Raw genomic sequence first — 18,759 nt, forward strand, 5'->3', positions numbered from 1 at the left:
TTACCTACCTGTATGTAGGCTATATCCAAAAGTCTTTGGGGCAAGAAGACGTACAAGCGTAGTTTATCTGGCAGCTGGCAATGTGCTTATTCAACACCATGGAGAGAGGCGTGAAAATGAACATACAATAACCTATATTAAAGCTGTAAAATAAATAAATAAACAAAAAAAAGGGCTCCTCACCAGGTCAGGTAGGTTAGTGTGGGCCAGCAATGTTTGGAATTCACCAGTCAGGCTGGAATGTGAAAAATCGGATGGATCGGACGGATCCGTCTTGATCACTTGACTAAAGAGATCAAATGTACCGATTTGTGTGATGCTTGGACAACATTTGTAGGAGTAATTTTAGCAAAAATCGGTCTCCTGGTGGTGCTATAATAGCGCAATGTTCAAAGGGTGGCATTTGTTCCTCAACATAGTGCAAAGTTTCACCGCAATCGGCCACTGGATTCATAATTTGCAGCATTTTGTTCAAAACGGGCCACTCCTGCAAACTTCAGATGTCAATCTTAGCCAATCAGGATGGAATATGAAAAATAACAAATCCGTCTTGATCACATGACTAATAGAGATCATGTCTACCGATTTGCGTGAAATTTGAAAAAAATGTGAAGGAGTAATATCAAAAAAATTGTTTTATATAAGTCAGCCTCCTGGTGGTGCTATAAAAGGCAGATGGGGAAAAATGCATGGCAAAGGTTTTTCCTTGGCCTCTAGGGAGTGCACATACAACGTTTTACTCAGATATTCAGATGTTTAGATGGAATATGAAAAATCTGAAAGACCTGTTTCGTTTAATGACTATAGAGATAGTGTGTAGCGATTTGCGTGACGTTTGGCCAAAATCTGTAGGAGAACTGTCAAAAAATGTGTTTTGCTAAAAGCGGCCTCCTGGTGGCGCTATAGCAGGCCCATGTGAGACAACAATCAACTTTTCTACTCCTCTTATTTGTTGAAATGGCACTGCCAAAAGTTGAATCAAAAGGAATCTGCTGCAGGCACATGCACGCATAGGAGTAAACCAGTGCCTGAGCACCTGCACGATTGCCACCATATAGAAAGTGCCCTTTTTTATGCTTGCATAATTTTTCTCACTTACCTCTCTTGCCGAACCACAGTTTCACGCTGTCCTCCTCTCATTCGATGAATCTATGACTCTCATCCAAGGAACTCTCTCTCTCCCTCTCTCTCTGAAATCCTGCTAAGGGCCCCAAAAAGGCTTTGGCCGGCCCTGGTCACAATGTTACAAATGTACACAAAACGCCACATACAATCATTATCACCACAACGACTGTGTCATGAAACTCTAAAAGAGATCAATTTAGTGTAGTCTTAGCTGAAAAAGGAAGTGTTTTTTGTGATACCAGCTTGTGGTGAAGTAGTAAGGAAACGTTGAGTGCTGTGGTAAGTAAGCTTATTAATGGGGAAAATACAAACTAGTACAGCATTTCTGTTGATCAACCATGATTGTGCTTTCCTTTTTCCAACAGTAGAAGTTAGTATGTTATGGTGTTGCGACCGCTGAAGCAGCTCGTTCTTAATAGGAGATCAATAACATACATACAAGTTATGGTGAAAGCCAAAAAGTATAGTACGTGATTATTGAAACACAACATAACTAATACAGTATCAACAGATAAATATACAAAAATTATAAAATAAGGAAGGGGATCTGTCCAGGCCAACCATACAACAGGCCATGGAAACTGGAGCACTGTCCACTCCTGAATCTACTGGACCCATCTTCCCCAAAAGAAAGCAAAGTGTCAAAGAAAACACAAAGTAGCAACATAATCAAAGTAACAAGTTATTGTAATTTTTTACCATTTGTAAAAACAAGAGGAGTGCATAACAATGGTTTCCTCTGTAATTCCTTGAATGCAATAGATACTGTATGTAAGGCTTATGAAGGTGTCTTGTGTATTGTTTTTTGTATTGTCTGGTATATTTATTCACGTTATGCTGCTGTAACACCTCAATTTCCCTTCGGGGATCAATAAAGTATATTTCATCTCATCTCATCTTATATTAATTATCTGGGTCTGAGACATTTCCAGTAGTCTATTTTGGCAGTCAGTGGTGGAAAAAGTACTCAAATGTTTTATTTAAGTAAAAGTATCAATACTGCTATGTAGAAGTACTCTGTTACAAGTAAAAGTCCGGAATTACAAATTTACTTGAGTAAAGTACAAAAGTATTGGTCTCAAAATGTACTTAAAGTACCAAAAGTAAAATAACTAAAATGTTTGAAAAAAGCCGATCTACAAGCTCACAGCACAATGTGTCGCGATGCGATGCATTGTGAGCTTTTCGGCTATTTTCAAATAGCCTAGGTATAAAATCGGCTAAACTTTGGTAAAGTGGTTAATGTATGTTTTATAATGTAATATTTTTTATCTGCAAAGTAACTAGTAATTAGTTCTTTTTGAAAAAAAAAAAGAACCAGGGGGGCCCCTCCACCCAGCCCCGTACCCAGGATCGGGGTGCCTTGGGCTGGGTAGAGAGGGACCCCTGAAGGGGGTCCCCTGGTTCTTTTTGAAAAAAAAAACAAACAGGGAGGGTCCCCTCCACCCAGCCCCGTACCCAGGATCGGGGTGCCTTGGGCTGGGTAGAGAGGGACCTCCGAAGGGGGTCCCCTGGTTCTTTTTGAAAAATCTTCTAGGTACAAAGAGGTACCATCAGAGGTGTGTGTGTGTGTGTGTGTGTGTGTGTGTGTGTGTGTGTGTGTGTGTGTGTGTGTGTGTGTGTGTGTGTGTGTGTGTGTGTGTGTGTGTGTGTGTGTGTGTGTGTGTGTGTGTGTGTGTGTGTGTGTGTGTGTGTTGTTTACTGCTATATATTTTACATTACTGCTATATATTTTTTAATTTATGGAAAATATATTTTTTTTGATTTATGAATATATTATTAATATAGAGTTGATTTTGGTTTATTTTCTTCATATAACTTAAAACAAAGCTATTACTGCGAGTTTTTTTGAGTTTTCTTTTGTGAGCTTTTATTCTGAAATGTCGAGGCTCGGGGGCGTGGCTTCAACGGTTCCAGCCATGGAGGAATGACAGTGGAGGAATGAGACATGATACTCCAGCCTGCATGCATACACTCTTGCCATTAACGCGCGTGTGTGTGGTTGTGCTGTGTATATTTGGTATGTATTAATGATTAGTTATAGATCATCAACAACATGAAGGCTCGTCTCATCAGAGCTTCATGGTTCGTCTGTCTGTTGACAGAAGCTGGACTCATCCTGACATCAGGTAGGAGAAGAACTTAAGTCACTTTAAAACATTTATAACATGGACACACCCGACTCATCCCGTCTGTCTTTAACCTCGGTTTGAAAACCAACAAAACCTCTGTATGACGTTTATGTATTTATTAATTTTAAGTTTGTTTATTAAATGTGTTTTTTAATCATGCTTTAGCGCGAAATGTAGCCTATTCATTTGAACTATGATTGTTATTAATGGTAATAACGACAATAACCCTTAGATCAAGACTATCGTAGATGTATTTTATCGAGTCTGGCTAATAATTACTTTCGTTTCGTATCTACGAGTCTTAGCAACCAACATTCTCTAATTAGCCTGGTATAGATTGATTGATTGATTGATGTAGTTTATTTAGTAAGACATGAGAATAGTACATGACAGTACATAACAGTACATGGAAGTACAAATTCACAATACAAGGTCTACTAAACTGGAAATCTCATTAAGCACGCAGCTTGTTTAAGATGAGAACCCCATGCACACAAATCATGATGACATATAAGAGGCAGACAGATATACACACTACTATACAGAATGTCATACAATCAGCTTTCAGGTTACTGGTATGAAGAGAGAAAAAAATATATATATACAAAAAAGGAAAATGAAGGAGGGGGGGGGGGGGTAGGGGGGGTAGGTTAAGACTTAGACAGGGGTCATTTTCGAATTGCAGCCTCCTGAAGGTGTATCTTTAGGGCAGTTTTGAAAGTGAGTAGGGTTTTACACTCCTTTACTCCTTTTGGTAGGGCATTCCACATTTTTGATGAATAGCATGAGAACGAGTTCATTCCCTTAGTTGAGCCAAATCTGGGTTGAACATGATTTGTGGAGCTGCCTCTGGTGTTATGATCATGGACTTCATTAACATTTTGGAAGTATTTTGACAAATACAGGGGGATCCCAATGTTGTGGTGTATCTTGAAGACCAGGCCCATAGCAAGTTGCTGTACTCTGTCCTCAACCCTAAGCCATCCAATCCTAGCAAAATGAGCAGGGGTTAGATGGGTTTTGTGATTGAGGCCAAGAAGTAGCCTTACAAGTTTGTTTTGGGATGTTTGGAGCCTTGTTTTTAAGGCCTTGGAGGTGTTGTGATACCATGAAGTGCATGCATAATCATAATGACCTTGAATGAGGGCCCCTGCAAGAATCTTCAGAGTATTCTTACTGACTAGACGATCAATCCTCCACAAATAGTGTGTTGTTTGGTTGACATTTTTGATCACTTTTCCGGCGTTTTTGTTACCAGAGAGGTTTGCCTCCAAGATGGAGCCCAGGTAGGTAATTTCATCCTTTCTTTTGATGACATCATCACCCACTTTGATCGTTTGCTTATTTTTGCTGCTAAACCGTTCGTTCTACTATATCTCATTATTGACTGCTTTAATGATTCAACTTGACTGAAATAATTTTCTCCACACAGCTCAACATGATGTGATAGACATACCACTGGAGGGAGTCCTTGAATTGCTTCCAGATACAAATGCTGTTACTAAACCCATCACCAGCATCCAGTGGAAACATGGCCCCAATAACGTAGCAGAATGGGATAAGGACTTTGGTTTTGATTACTACGGGTCTCTACGCACTTACTTGAATAAAGAAACTGGAATGTTGGTCATCAACAATGTGATCATAGAAGACAGTGGAGTGTATTCTGTGAAAGTAAATGGTCGAGTGCAGAACAAGAAGTACATGGTTGAAGTGATCAGTAAGTATATGCATTGTCATGTGAAGAATGAATGTTATGGTGCTGTGTTATACTTCTATCATAATATCCACATTTTTCAACACATTACATGTGATTTTTGTTTTCTCCTTACATTGCTGGAATATAATGTGACATGTCAAGTAAATCATGAAGATTAATGTATAATATCTGTCAATGCTGCATGATTGCAACTGAAATAAATGTAACATGCAACATTCACAATGACAAATAAAAAGTTGCCGGCATAACAACCGAGAGCAAAAAACGAACAAAATTTAAAAAACAGATAAAATTGGAGTGCTATTTGGCCCTAAACAGAGAATACACAATGGCAGAATACCCAAGCACTGAGACTGATCCAAAACTAAGACAATCCTTGACTATGTATTGTACAGAATCAAGAAAAGGCTGCCACAGGCACTTTTGTGTTGTTCGTCCTTGTTTATATGTATATTTTCCAACAGCAAAATCAAAACTCATACAGGATACATAAAAGAGTGCAATTGGAAGTGGTTAAACAAAATGAGTAGACAAAATTGGAATTGGAACACTACAAAATTAAATGTGATAAAGGGTGATGGATGAAATTGGTGACCCACCTGAAACTGTATTCTCTGTTTATTAAAGAGTGGGGGAGATGGGGAGACCCCTGTTACTGAACAAACACTCCATAGCAATGATTGCTATCAGAATATAGGGTTTGAACTTTTTAACAAAAACAGAAACGTTAATAATAATAATAATAATCACTTCCAGCACCTTTTAATAGTATTCATGAAGAATCAAGTGCTTGAAATAATTGATCTGCCCCTTGAGACCAAAACGCCCCTAGGCCCTAAATGGGTGCCGATCATTTGTTATGTAAAACAATGTGGTCACCGATGCATTACAACTGCATCGGTCAAAAAATAGCAATTAGCCATTTAGCAGAATTTGGCGGAAGATAGGGCCCAAAGTGTTGCACAGCTATGCTTATACATTTCCTTATTCTAGTAGAGCTATATACTTAACTGTACATATATTTATTTTCTGTTTGTTTTATCTGACACTTGCTTTGGCAATGTAAAGTTATGTTTCTCGTGCCAATAAAGCCCCTTTCAATTTAAATAAGAAGTGGGGGGGGCATCATAATGGAAAAGTAATGCATTTTTTAATTAAAATTATTTCTCCTAAGGACACAGCCCTTTTTTATTTTATTATCTTGGATCCCTTATAATATCCCTCTACATTATCGGTGTCATGCTGATTGTGATATTTCATGGTAAGTTTCCCTAGCTACCTACAACATGCTTACAAAGTGTCTGCTCAATACATGTAATTTCTCAAGCAAATGTCACGTTTTAATCTGTTGTCAAACAGTTATGCATTGTACTGCCTTTAAGTGTGTGTGTGTGTGTGTGTGTGTGTGTGTGTGTGTGTGTGTGTGTGTGTGTGTGTGTGTGTGTGTGTGTGTGTGTGTGTGTGTGTGTGTGTGTGTGTGTGTGTGTGTGTACAAGCCAACTGCTGAAACCTCATAATACTGTTATGTGTTGCTATGTTATCACTGTGTTTGCATTTAATCTCAGGTCCTAAGGAGATATTATTCCTTATAATACCCCTCTACATTATCGGTGTCATGCTGATTGTGATATATCATGGTAAGTTTCCCTAGCTACCTACAACATGCTTACAAAGTGTCTGCTCAATACATGTAATTTCTCAAGCAAATGTCACGTTTTAATCTGTTGTCAAACAGTTATGCATTGTACTGCCTTTAAGTGTGTGTGTGTGTGTGTGTGTGTGTGTGTGTGTGTGTGTGTGTGTGTGTGTGTGTGTGTGTGTGTGTGTGTGTGTGTGTGTGTGTGTGTGTGTGTGTGTGTGTGTGTGTGTGTGTGTGTGTACAAGCCAACTGCTGAAACCTCATAATACTGTTATGTGTTGCTATGTTATCACTGTGTTTGCATTTAATCTCAGGTCCTAAGGAGATATTATTCCTTATAATACCCCTCTACATTGTTATCGGTTTCATGCTGATTGTGAAAATCTGGGTAAGTTTCCCTAGCTACCTACAACATGCTTACAAAGTGTCTGCTCAATACATGTAATTTCTCAAGCAAATGTCACGTTTTAATCTGTTGTCAAACAGTTATGCATTGTACTGCCTTTAAGTAAGTGCGTGTGTGTGTGTGTGTGTGTGTGTGCGCGTGTGTGTGTGTGTGTGTGTGTGTGTGTGTGTGTGTGTGTGTGTGTGTGTGTGTGTGTGTGTGTGTGTGTGTGTGTGTGTGTGTGTGTGTGTGTGTGTGTGTCTCATAGTATGTGTGTGTGTGTGTGTGTGTGTGTGTGTGTGTGTGTGTGTGTGTGTGTGTGTGTGTGTGTGTGTGTGTGTGTGTGTGTGTGTGTGTCTCATAGTGTGTGTGTGTGTGTGTGTGTGTGTGTGTGTGTGTGTGTGTGTGTGTGTGTGTGTGTGTGTGTGTGTGTGTGTGTCTCATAGTATGTGTGTGTGTGTGTGTGTGTGTGTGTGTGTGTGTGTGTGTGTGTGTGTGTGTGTGTGTGTGTGTACAAGCCAACTGCTGAAACCTCATAATACTGTTATGTGTTGCTATGTTATCACTGTGTTTGCATTTAATCTCAGGTCCTATTAAGGAGATATTTTTTTAACGTGGGTCTGTGCCTGTGAATGATTCCTGAAGGTGAGTGAGTTTGAGAACTTTATTTGAGTAGTTTGTGATGTGACTTGGTCACTGCTGACTGTCACAACTGGCAGAGAGTTGCTATAAAGCAGTGATTGAAAAAGTAAAAGTATCAATACTGCAATGTAGAAGTACTCTGTTAAGTCCGAAATAAAAATTTTGCTTGAGTAAAATTATAAAAGTATTGGTATCAAAATGTATTTAAAGTACCAAAAGTAAAAGTACTAAAATGTTTGAAAATAGCAGATCTACAAGCTCACAACACGTCGTGATGCGATGCGTTGTGAGCTTTTAGATCAGCTATTTTCAAATAGCTTAGGTATAAAATAAGGCTAAAGTGGTTAATGTATGTTTTATAATGTAATAATTTATATCTGTAAAGTAACTAGTAACCAAAGTTTTCAAATAATTGTAGTTGAGTAAAAGTACAATATTTGCCTCCGAAATGTAATGGAGTAGAAGTAAAAGTATTGACAATTGGAAATACTCTAGTAAAGTAAAAGTACCTAAAAAAATTACTTAAGTACAGTACTTGAGTAAATATACTTAGTTACTTTACACCACTGCTATAAAGTGAGAATACTTGTTGTTAGTAATCACATGTTTCAACAAAGCAGTGATGCCTCACAGCCTGTGAGCTGTGTGATCCTCTCATCTTGACAATGAAATACTTTTTAATGGGATGAAATTATAATTCTTACCTGAAGTGGCAGGAAAATGTATATTATATTTATTCATGGACGTTTTATTACATTCCAAGATGCAAAATGATATGATATGATAATGATGTCATGTAGTTTTTATGGTGTGATTATGCAGGGGTTTTTTATATGACTCATAGATACATATTTGTAGATATGTCATAGAACAGTGGTTCTCAACCTGTGGGTCGGGATCCCCAGGGGGTCCCCACATGACTTTGGGGGCGTCCCCAGATGACAGAGAAGTGACAATTTAAGGACTTTTAAGACCTTTTTAATATAATACCTCAAAAAAGAAAAAGACCATTACTGCATGAAAAGTACTATAAAAACTGGTCAAACATTGGCCAAATTGTGAATAATATAAGAAAGAGGCAAAACATTTGAAAATAATATCTTATTTATCAAGCTCACAACGCTGCAGCTTGTAGATCTGCAATTTTCACAATATTTATCTGTGGAACCGAGTCAAACTAAATGTAATGTCTTAACTCCTACAATTCCAAGTGCTTGTCAGGGTGGGGGGTCCCCAGTTCACTTATGATTATTTTGGGGGGTCGCAGCCTCGAAAGGTTGAGAACCACTGTCATAGATGACTAATGTCCCAGGCTGGCTACATGAAGTCTGAGATCCACATGGGAATGGCGCGGCTCCCATACCGAGATCCACACAAGCTTGTTCTTGTCAAGCGTCCCCATGCACTTTTGTCTCTAAAAAAGGTGTTGATTTCCTAACAGTTTACAGTTTAGGCATTTAGCAGACGCTCTTAATCCAGAGCGATTTACAGTAAGCAAGGACACACGATAATACATCATAATACATCATAATACACATAATACATCAAATGCATAACAATAGTAATCTAATAATAAAGTAATACATAAGTAAACCAATAATCTAATAATAACTAATACATACGTAAACCAAGAACCTATCATCAGCCTACATTGAAACTATACACACTATAGGATGCCAGGCCAACAATGACCTGGCATCTCTCTACATAACATGCTAACTAAGTTACATTTTAGCCTTTGCACAATCCTGCACCTTTTCTTCTTTACTCAGGACAAATCAATCAGGAGGTAAAAAGGCAGAAGCGTAATAAGTCCTAAAGGTTTCTATCAATAATAATGTGTTATGTTTGATCAAATATGAATCACACACATGAGGAACAACATTTCATCTGTGTACTCTTTACAATTCACTTGTATTTGTGGTGGCCGCAGGGCTTCAATTTAGCATCATGCCCAGATAACTGCTTCTAATTTGTTCATGGAAATAGCTGACATTTGTTTACGTATCATGTATCATAGGAGTTCCACTAAGGACATGATTCAACATCAAACATTAACAACAATGACTCTGCTATTTCTGATTTATTTTCAACAGCCATCTTTTTCAATTTCTGTTTTTTACAGCATGACCTAGTGGTGGCCTAGAGCCTGGGTGCCTACAAACCATAATCTCTCTCAGCGACATTGTTACAGGATTGGTTGATTGTAGAGACCAGAGTTGGCATCAGTGTTGGGACAAGACTAGAATTACAGCATTGGTCGACTAGTTGGTGCCTAGCACTGGACAAACCAATCCCAGAGCACTTATCTGTCCAGGCTATGCAGTGTTACTTTTTTATATTTTTAGTATCTGTATGCTAATACTTTTGTATTTGACTAAAGTGTGCTTTTGAATGCAAGATTTTTACTTTTAAGAAAATATTTGTAAACTGTGGTGGCTGCGTCCGAAATTACATACTAACATACATAGATTACATACTATTTAGTATTACAAATGTGTTGTGTTTGTGAGATTTCATTGCATTTCAGGTCCAGGAATTCACATTATAGACTTACTAGACCTCCATCCCTATCCCTTACTTACTGTCTCTCTTCAATCATTGTTTCAGAACACCTCATTCACTTCATTTGTCTCTTTTTCACTCGCTTCCACTCCTCTCTCCACCTCTCTTGCCCTCTCCCACCCTTTCTCCCTCTCTCTCTCACCATTTCTAGGGGTTCTTTGCCACTTGTATTGGTTCTGTGCACTGATGGCTCTATTTAAATGTTCTACTATATTTTTTGAGACACACACACACACACACACACACACACACACACACACACACACACACACACACACACACACACACACACACACACACACACACACACACTTTGATGCAGTGTTGTGAATAAAAGTGTATTTCTGTGAAAAGTTGTTGTCATGACTACTTCCTAGATAAGAGACCTCTCAGGTGTTATACTGTTGTATGAACATGCAGGCTACAGTAGGAGTATGTAGACGAAGAAGATCTGGTGTGGGAAGAACAACTGCGAGGAGGAATGTATACAGAACAACACAGAGTCTACACTGCAGTGGAAACCATCATGCAGGATTCAGCGCAGTAGGAAGTATACGATTAGAACAGAAAGGGAATTAACTCATGCTGAAGCTGTGAAGATACTGGAGGGAAAAATGTAACGGTTGCAGTACAGCAGTAAATGGAGGCAAAAAGGAAAAGAGCTTATTAGCAGTGGTGGACAGTAACCAAGTACATGTAATCTATTACTGTGCTTAAGTACAATTTTGAGGTATTTGTACTTTACTGGAGTATTTCCAATTTCCAATACTTTTACTTCTACTCCACTACATCTCAGAGGCAAATATCGTACTTTTACTCCACTACAATTATTTGATTTTTTTTTTACAATTATTTGAAAAAGTTTATTTTGCTTTTCTGCAGAGAAATTTCACATTGTACAATTATAATTTTTTCAGCAGATAAACTAAACTAAAAACACAAAAAGAAAAACACAACAGAAAAGAAAAACAAACAGGACAATTCGGCAGACATACTAAGCAACAGATTAAATCAGATTAAATATCAGGACATTCACTTGGAGACCAAATATATATATATATATATATATATATATATATATATATATATATATATATATATATATATCCTATAATACAATCCGCAGATCTGCCCATGCGTGGACGTAATTTGTTTGTCAAAAACTGCGCACTGCGCATGTGTGGACGTGCCTCTGCACTTTGCAAGGGATCATCTTTCACCGTGCGAGACACACACACACACACACACACACACACACACGTCTTTGCGAAATCCCGAAGTGGAGAAGTGGAGTTTTGGTCATTGGAACGGTGATGCACGTCACCCGTTTGTGAAGTGGGTATTTTCAAACCCTGGACTGGATTTAAGGCAGGTACAGACTGCAAGACCTTAAAGTGGTCGGGGGGTCATCTGATCGTTAAGCATAACACACTGCAGGAGTTTATTTCTTGAAATCGGCTGTCATAATATCGTTGTGGTCTTCACAACAGGATTGATCCCCGACAAGGGCTGACACACTGTAGGATAGTTCACTAGAATGCTATCTCCAGAGTCAGACCCAATACATACATTTGAGTTTATTCCAATTCATTTTAATCGACGTATCCCGTGATATGCCTCTCTCCCTCTCCCTCTCCCCCCTCTCTCGCTCTTTCTCTCTCTCTCTCTCTCTCTCCCTCTCTCTCTCTCTCTCTCTCTCGCACGTCAAGTGCGCAGAAGCGGTCAGTGACAGCGTTGCCATGTCCGCTTATTATAAGCGACTTTGGGCTTGTTTTTCTGTAGAGTTGCTTGTAAATATTGGTTGTTGCGGGGTGCATTTTTTGGGCTTATTTGTGTAGTTGCTTATTTGGCCTTGTTTCCTAATGTTGTTTAAACCAGTGGTTTAAACAACACATAATATGTATTTGTCCGCAGACCCCCCTTCTGTAAATATGTTGTGCCATCATAGACCCCCATACAAGATTTGTGTGGATTTGGAAAATATTCCACAATTTTCTCAAGATTTTTATTTGAAAATAGCTGCGACGCGTTGTGAGCTTGTAGATCGGCTATTTTCAAATATCCAATGTATTTGTAAATAGGTTTAAAGTGCTCAAGTGGCCTTTTCTTGGGCTTGTTTTCATAGACCTGGTTGCTTATTTCTCTCGCAACATCTGGCAACGCTGTTCATAACAGCGTGCACAAGTTCTGCACATGCTGCACACACACACACACACACACACACACATACACACACAGAGCTCGCTCTTGCTCTCACTCTCTCTGTCTGTCTGTCTCTCTCTCTCTCTCTCTGTGTACAATTCCTCTAAAATAAACAGCCCACCAGGCTCGCTCACTCTCTCATTTTGTTTTATAATGTTAACTTAATACAGGACTGGACGGTAATATTGCGGTAGGGACTGTTTGTTGTGGTCAGATCCAGCGACGCTCCCCTGGCCACGGTGGCTGTAATGTGCTCTCATTGGCTGTAGCGTGCATCTCCTCGCAGACCCTTTCATAATGTATGATACTGTCCGATCTCCTGTCTGGGACAGAGCTGAATATCTAACATGGTAGTTATCTGAAAACGGTCGGAAAGCCGTCGCAGAGCTGATAATCGCGGCCACATCGTCTCGCGGAACCTTTCACACAGAGCGAGCATTAGCTCGCCGATCAAAGGCCGATCTGTGTCAGATCGGGAGGTTTTGTCGGCGAGCGCCAAAAAATGTCGGCGACAGCAATCTCGGACCAAATCTCCTGCAGTGTGTACGAGCCCTTAGGGTAGTGTGTTTGTGTTGGAGTGCCTCAGTGCGGCTGCAGAGTTCATGTGGCTGCGATGTTTTGCGGGGGTCCAAAAGGGTCCGCGATGTTTCGCGGGGGTCACAACACTCCCAGGGGGTCTACGGACCCCCAGGGGGTCCCCCATGTAAATGTTTTTTTTAAAACTTTGTTTTTGGAAATGTTTATCCCACGACGCTTTTGTGGGTCTTTGCAAAATCCCGAAGTGGAGTTTTGGTCATTTTTTTTTTTTTTTTATAGTTTTGGGAAATTTTTATCCCACGACGCTTTTGTGGGTCTTTGCGAAATCCCGAAGTGGAGTTTTGGTCATTGGAACGGTGATGCACGTCACCCCAGTGCGGCTGAAGAGTTCATGTGCAACCTCTTGCATGCGTGGCTGTGGCTTTACAGTTTTCCATTTTCCTTCGCCGTGTCTGTAGGTCTCCAGGGACCCCCAAGGGTCTCCAGGGAACCCCCAAGGGTCTCGCGGGAGTCTACGCTCATTTGCCTTACTTTTCACCACAGCGTTGCCATGTCTGAAAATCATAAGCGACTTTGCCCTACTTTCACACAATACTCTCTCACACTGTGAGGTGGCTGTAAGGTGGATCTGCGATGCAAAGTGGACGACGCGAACTTCTAGTCTAGTTACAACACAAAAATTATCATGACACATACACTGACACGAAAACACAGACATATGCTTTCATATAGGCAGATTAAAGTACCCTATTACTGGGGTCCATTCTTTTAGAAACATCGTACTTCATCTGGAGCTTGGCAGTAATTTTTTCCATAGTATACATTTTAAATATCCTCTCATGCCACTGGCTGGTCGTAGGTGGTAAAGGTCTCAGCCAGGATAGGGTAATAATTTTTCTCGCAATCAACAAAAGAACATGTAGGATAACCTTCCGTATGTCCGCCAGCCCCTCCGGAACCACTCCAATTATATATATTTTTGGGTCTAATGGTAAATCTATATTAAGAATAGCACGGACTGACTTTTGGAAGTTCATTATAACCACTGTTTCGGATGTTATAGAATCTGAGATACCGTTTGACCCCAGGATTTGGATATTGGGTGATGTCAGTTTAATTCATGTGAACTTTCACAAGAGGTATATTTTGTTTCACTTGCCAGCACGGCTGGAATTTTTTTTATCCTTGTCAATTGGAAATCTGAAAATTCTCCATCACAAAAACATTGGTTGAAAGAACTTTCCTCTTATTGTACTCCTGAGAAGATCCTGTACAATGTAAGGAGAAAACCCGAGACCTATAGGGTGTACCAACGTCGCGTCACCAAAAGTGACGCTACAGCCCATGAGGGGTCAGACTGTACATATATAGAGACGCAGAGAGTGGCGGAGGATGACGGTGGTCTGTGTTTGTAAACATTTGCAACTCATCCCTCTCTGGCCAGTTCACAAACCAACCGAGCTTTGTATACATTGCACATAGGGTGTCTAAGAATACGGTGGACACAGTTGATACGCTTACGCAGAAGAGGTGTGCAAGGTGCTGTCTTGGGAGATTCAGCCTGAGGCGCATCAGAGTTAGAATGAGCATTTGAAAAGGAGACAGTTTATGTCCTGTCTTTGGTAGCGAGGGAAGCATGCGTGCCAGCACACCTGTCAACAGTACATAGTCTGCAAGCCCAATGTAGTAATTCACCTTCTTATCATCGTTTTCCAAGAAATGGTGATCCATCTGGGTTCAGAGAGCTTCTTTGTCAATGTTCTGTTCTCCTCCAGCAAGCGGTTAATTTCGTCACGCCGACAGCTACAAAAACTGCATTCCTGCTGTTCTCCAATGTTGTCGATCTGCATTTGAGAGAGTTTTTCCTTCAGTGTCCTGTTCTCCTCCAACAAGCGGTTAATTTCAGCACACAGCGGGGCCACAACACCTGGTAGGGGAGCTGCATCCACCTGCTCTGCATCCACCTGCTCCCCCTGTGCATCTTCATCTGGTGGCTGTGCGTCACCATCCACCCAATCTGGGAACCCAGAGCCAGTGAGAATGAAAAACAGCGCCCTCTGCTGTTTGTACTATCTCTCACTGGCTCTGGGACAATGGCGACGTAGCACCCGTGCGCAAAGGAAACCAGGGTTTTGGTCTGCCTTCAGCTTTCACTTCCGGTGGTGCCACTATGTTTTCATTCCCACTAACAATATTTCTACACGGAACACTAACACCACTTCTCCCAGAGAACATGGATCGTTTTGGTTATAAGCCCACTTGTTTCTATGATGAAAGAGTAAGTTAAAATGTGAATATCTTTCCGTGGTTTTGTCTGCTCCGCGGACGCTATTGTTAAATTAGTTTGGGTTTGTTTCGAGGGGGAAAGATCGACGGACACGTGAATCCCGCCCACTACATTTGATTGGGTAAAGCGCGGCCTGCTTCCTGATCTGAAGGCACGCCCACTTGTAGCCCAGTGCGTACATGTTATGACGAGCCTTCACGACAGATTCCAACGCAGAGCAGAATCTGTTCTTGAGAGATTACCATCCACCTCCTCTGTGCCATCCATCTCCACATCTGGTGCTGTTGCAGTGCTCAGTAGTGTACAGCAGCTTGCTGTCTCTTACTCCTCCGGTCAAGCCGGCCAAGGTCAACTGATGATGCCTTCACTTGTGTGTGCCCCAGGTGTAATGAAGGTGCCCAGTCAGGATCGCACTCACGCATTTCATTGGCTGGTTTGCCTGGAGAAAAAAAAATGCTAATAATTAGTTATGTGGTTCATGTGGAGCAACACAGCTGGGCTACCCTAGTGTAGTTGCATTATCTACTTTTAGTTAGCAGAGACAAAATATCAGTTTCATGTTTTTGGTAATAATTAACCTTTGAGGGGGAAAAAATCAACATAGCTAATTAGTTATGCAATTTAACAAACTATAAAAAGGCAGGCAGGCAGGCAGGCAGGCAGCCAGGCAGCCAGGCAGCCAGGCAGGCAGGCAGGCAGGCAGGCAGGCAGGCAGACAGACAGGCAGGCAGGCAGACAGACAGACAGACAGACAGACAGACAGACAGACAGACAGACAGACAGACAGACAGACAGACAGACAGACAGACAGACACAGACACAGAGAGACAGAGAGACAGACAGACAGACAGAGAGACAGACAGAGACAGAGACAGAGAGACAGACAGAGAGACAGACAGATATCTATAATTATTACATTTTAGTTATGAAATTAATGTGACTAACACTATGGTAGAACAGTACTGACAGTAATGTTCAACCATAGGTGGTCTTCTGCTGCTAGCCTCACTTAAAGTGAACACAGTATCACTGCATGTTTGGGTGAGTTGTGTATGTAATATATGTTGTTTATATGGTGAGTATGATATGTGTTCATTGCATGGCCATATTATATTAGCGTGCAATGTTTGCAGTGGCAATGAAACAAGTAACTGTTTGATATTATTGACATACACTTTCCTATCATGGTGAAATCAGTTATCCTTGTGTGTTATGCTAATGGTGTTACCTATCACACTGAGCCAGCTACATAGCAAGCACAATAAAGCACATTCTGTGTTTGTGTTGTTTTGTTCAGGATCAGCACAACATGAAGCAAGTAGTTAAACATTCCCCAGCTTGTAGGACTTGGTGATGGCATGGTGCTTGTTGCAAGCTGCAACAGCATCTGAGCAACTACTTCTGAAGACTTACATGGATTTAAGAGTTACCAGTACTTCAGGTAATTATTATTGTGATTGTAGATGTGACAGGGTCAGTTTTTGTAGTGTCTGAATGTGTTGGCTGTTGATTAGGAAAATACCTGTTAATTGTGTGCAGCTTTTATACGACTGGGGGGAAAAAAAGCTGTGCAGAGGAAGAGAGGGCAGAGGACAGAGACCTGGCTGGAAGGAAGGAGAGCCACCACAGACGGAGTTGCGGCATCGAGGACAGGGTCATCGAGGACAGGGACACCTCAGCTGGAGAAATGGTTACTTGGCACCATAGGGTGTGCCCTGTCTGCCCATGACAGGATCCGTCCGTGGGGGGCTGAGGGATGACGCCAGTGGAGAGAAGGCCCCAGACAACGCCACGGAGAACAGACAGCACACAGAGAACACCAGGGAGACACGGGACCGAGCGACAGCAGACAGAACAAAGTGCAAGTGAAACGGACCGAGGCCACCAAGCCATTCCAACAGTGCAGGCAGAGGAAAAGTGAAAGAGGGGAAGCCACTCAACTCAGCAGAGGGGCCAAGTTAAGACTTGCCCCTCTTCAAGCTAAGTACCCCCTCTTGTCACTTGATGTGTAGAGCTGTATTTGTTTTAACCTTTTTAATAATAGTTAGTTTTTATGTATTAGCTGCAGAGCCCCAACTTACCTGAACACTGAGTTTTAAGGGAGAAGCCATTGGACCAACAGACAAGAACTTGTGAAAAAGGAGATCAAACAGATGATACAGTTTCACGCAAATAGCTGAAAAATCCTGGGTTTAAGTGTTTTTCAAACTGCTCAAAATTGCGGACAATCTAAGGGCGGAGCTTACTGGTCAACGTGATACATGTGTTCCTCATGAGTCAAGGCACATGTGTAAGCAGGTTTAATGGCTGTCGGCCAAACGAGGCATGACTTTTGCCTGTTTAAAGTTTGCATTTTCAAAAAATCGCTATAGCGCCCCACTTTGACCAATTGGAGTAAGATTGGTTTCAGTGATATTTGGAATGACCCTCAACATTACCGCAAAGTTTCAAAGAAATGTGAGTCTGCATGTATGTGTTAGGGGCAGATGAATAATTGTCATAAAACTGCAATATTCATTGGCTCATTAAAGCTTCAAGATTGTGATTGTAGATGTGACAGGGTCAGTTTTTGTAGTGTCTGAATGTGTTGGCTGTTGATTAGGAAAATACCTGTTAATTGTGTGCAGCTTTTATACGACTGGGGGGAAAAAAAGCTGTGCAGAGGAAGAGAGGGCAGAGGACAGAGACCTGGCTGGAAGGAAGGAGAGCCACCACAGACGGAGTTGCGGCATCGAGGACAGGGTCATCGAGGACAGGGACACCTCAGCTGGAGAAATGGTTACTTGGCACCATAGGGTGTGCCCTGTCTGCCCATGACAGGATCCGTCCGTGGGGGGCTGAGGGATGACGCCAGTGGAGAGAAGGCCCCAGACAACGCCACGGAGAACAGACAGCACACAGAGAACACCAGGGAGACACGGGACCGAGCGACAGCAGACAGAACAAAGTGCAAGTGAAACGGACCGAGGCCACCAAGCCATTCCAACAGTGCAGGCAGAGGAAAAGTGAAAGAGGGGAAGCCACTCAACTCAGCAGAGGGGCCAAGTTAAGACTTGCCCCTCTTCAAGCTAAGTACCCCCTCTTGTCACTTGATGTGTAGAGCTGTATTTGTTTTAACCTTTTTAATAATAGTTAGTTTTTATGTATTAGCTGCAGAGCCCCAACTTACCTGAACACTGAGTTTTAAGGGAGAAGCCATTGGACCAACAGACAAGAACTTGTGAAAAAGGAGATCAAACAGATGATACAGTTTCACGCAAATAGCTGAAAAATCCTGGGTTTAAGTGTTTTTCAAACTGCTCAAAATTGCGGACAATCTAAGGGCGGAGCTTACTGGTCAACGTGATACATGTGTTCCTCATGAGTCAAGGCACATGTGTAAGCAGGTTTAATGGCTGTCGGCCAAACGAGGCATGACTTTTGCCTGTTTAAAGTTTGCATTTTCAAAAAATCGCTATAGCGCCCCACTTTGACCAATTGGAGTAAGATTGGTTTCAGTGATATTTGGAATGACCCTCAACATTA

General features: G+C 41.3%; 1 protein-coding gene across 1 annotated transcript; it reads left to right on the plus strand.

The window, feature by feature from the left end:
• Positions 1-3,118: 3,118 nt before the first annotated feature.
• LOC308104982 (uncharacterized protein) lies at positions 3,119-16,963 on the plus strand (the record flags this gene model as incomplete). Its single annotated transcript, XM_080455617.1, has 7 exons — positions 3,119-3,254; positions 4,690-4,977; positions 6,152-6,238; positions 6,543-6,614; positions 6,931-7,004; positions 16,532-16,584; positions 16,774-16,963. Exons 1-7 carry the CDS (start codon positions 3,182-3,184, stop codon positions 16,961-16,963), a joined length of 837 nt encoding a protein of 278 aa, XP_080311743.1. The 5' UTR covers positions 3,119-3,181.
• Between the last annotated feature and the right edge of the window lie 1,796 nt (positions 16,964-18,759).

This window comes from Gymnoscopelus braueri (assembly GCF_963280865.1).
Source record: "Gymnoscopelus braueri genome assembly, chromosome: 17".
Classification (NCBI taxonomy): domain Eukaryota; kingdom Metazoa; phylum Chordata; class Actinopteri; order Myctophiformes; family Myctophidae; genus Gymnoscopelus; species Gymnoscopelus braueri.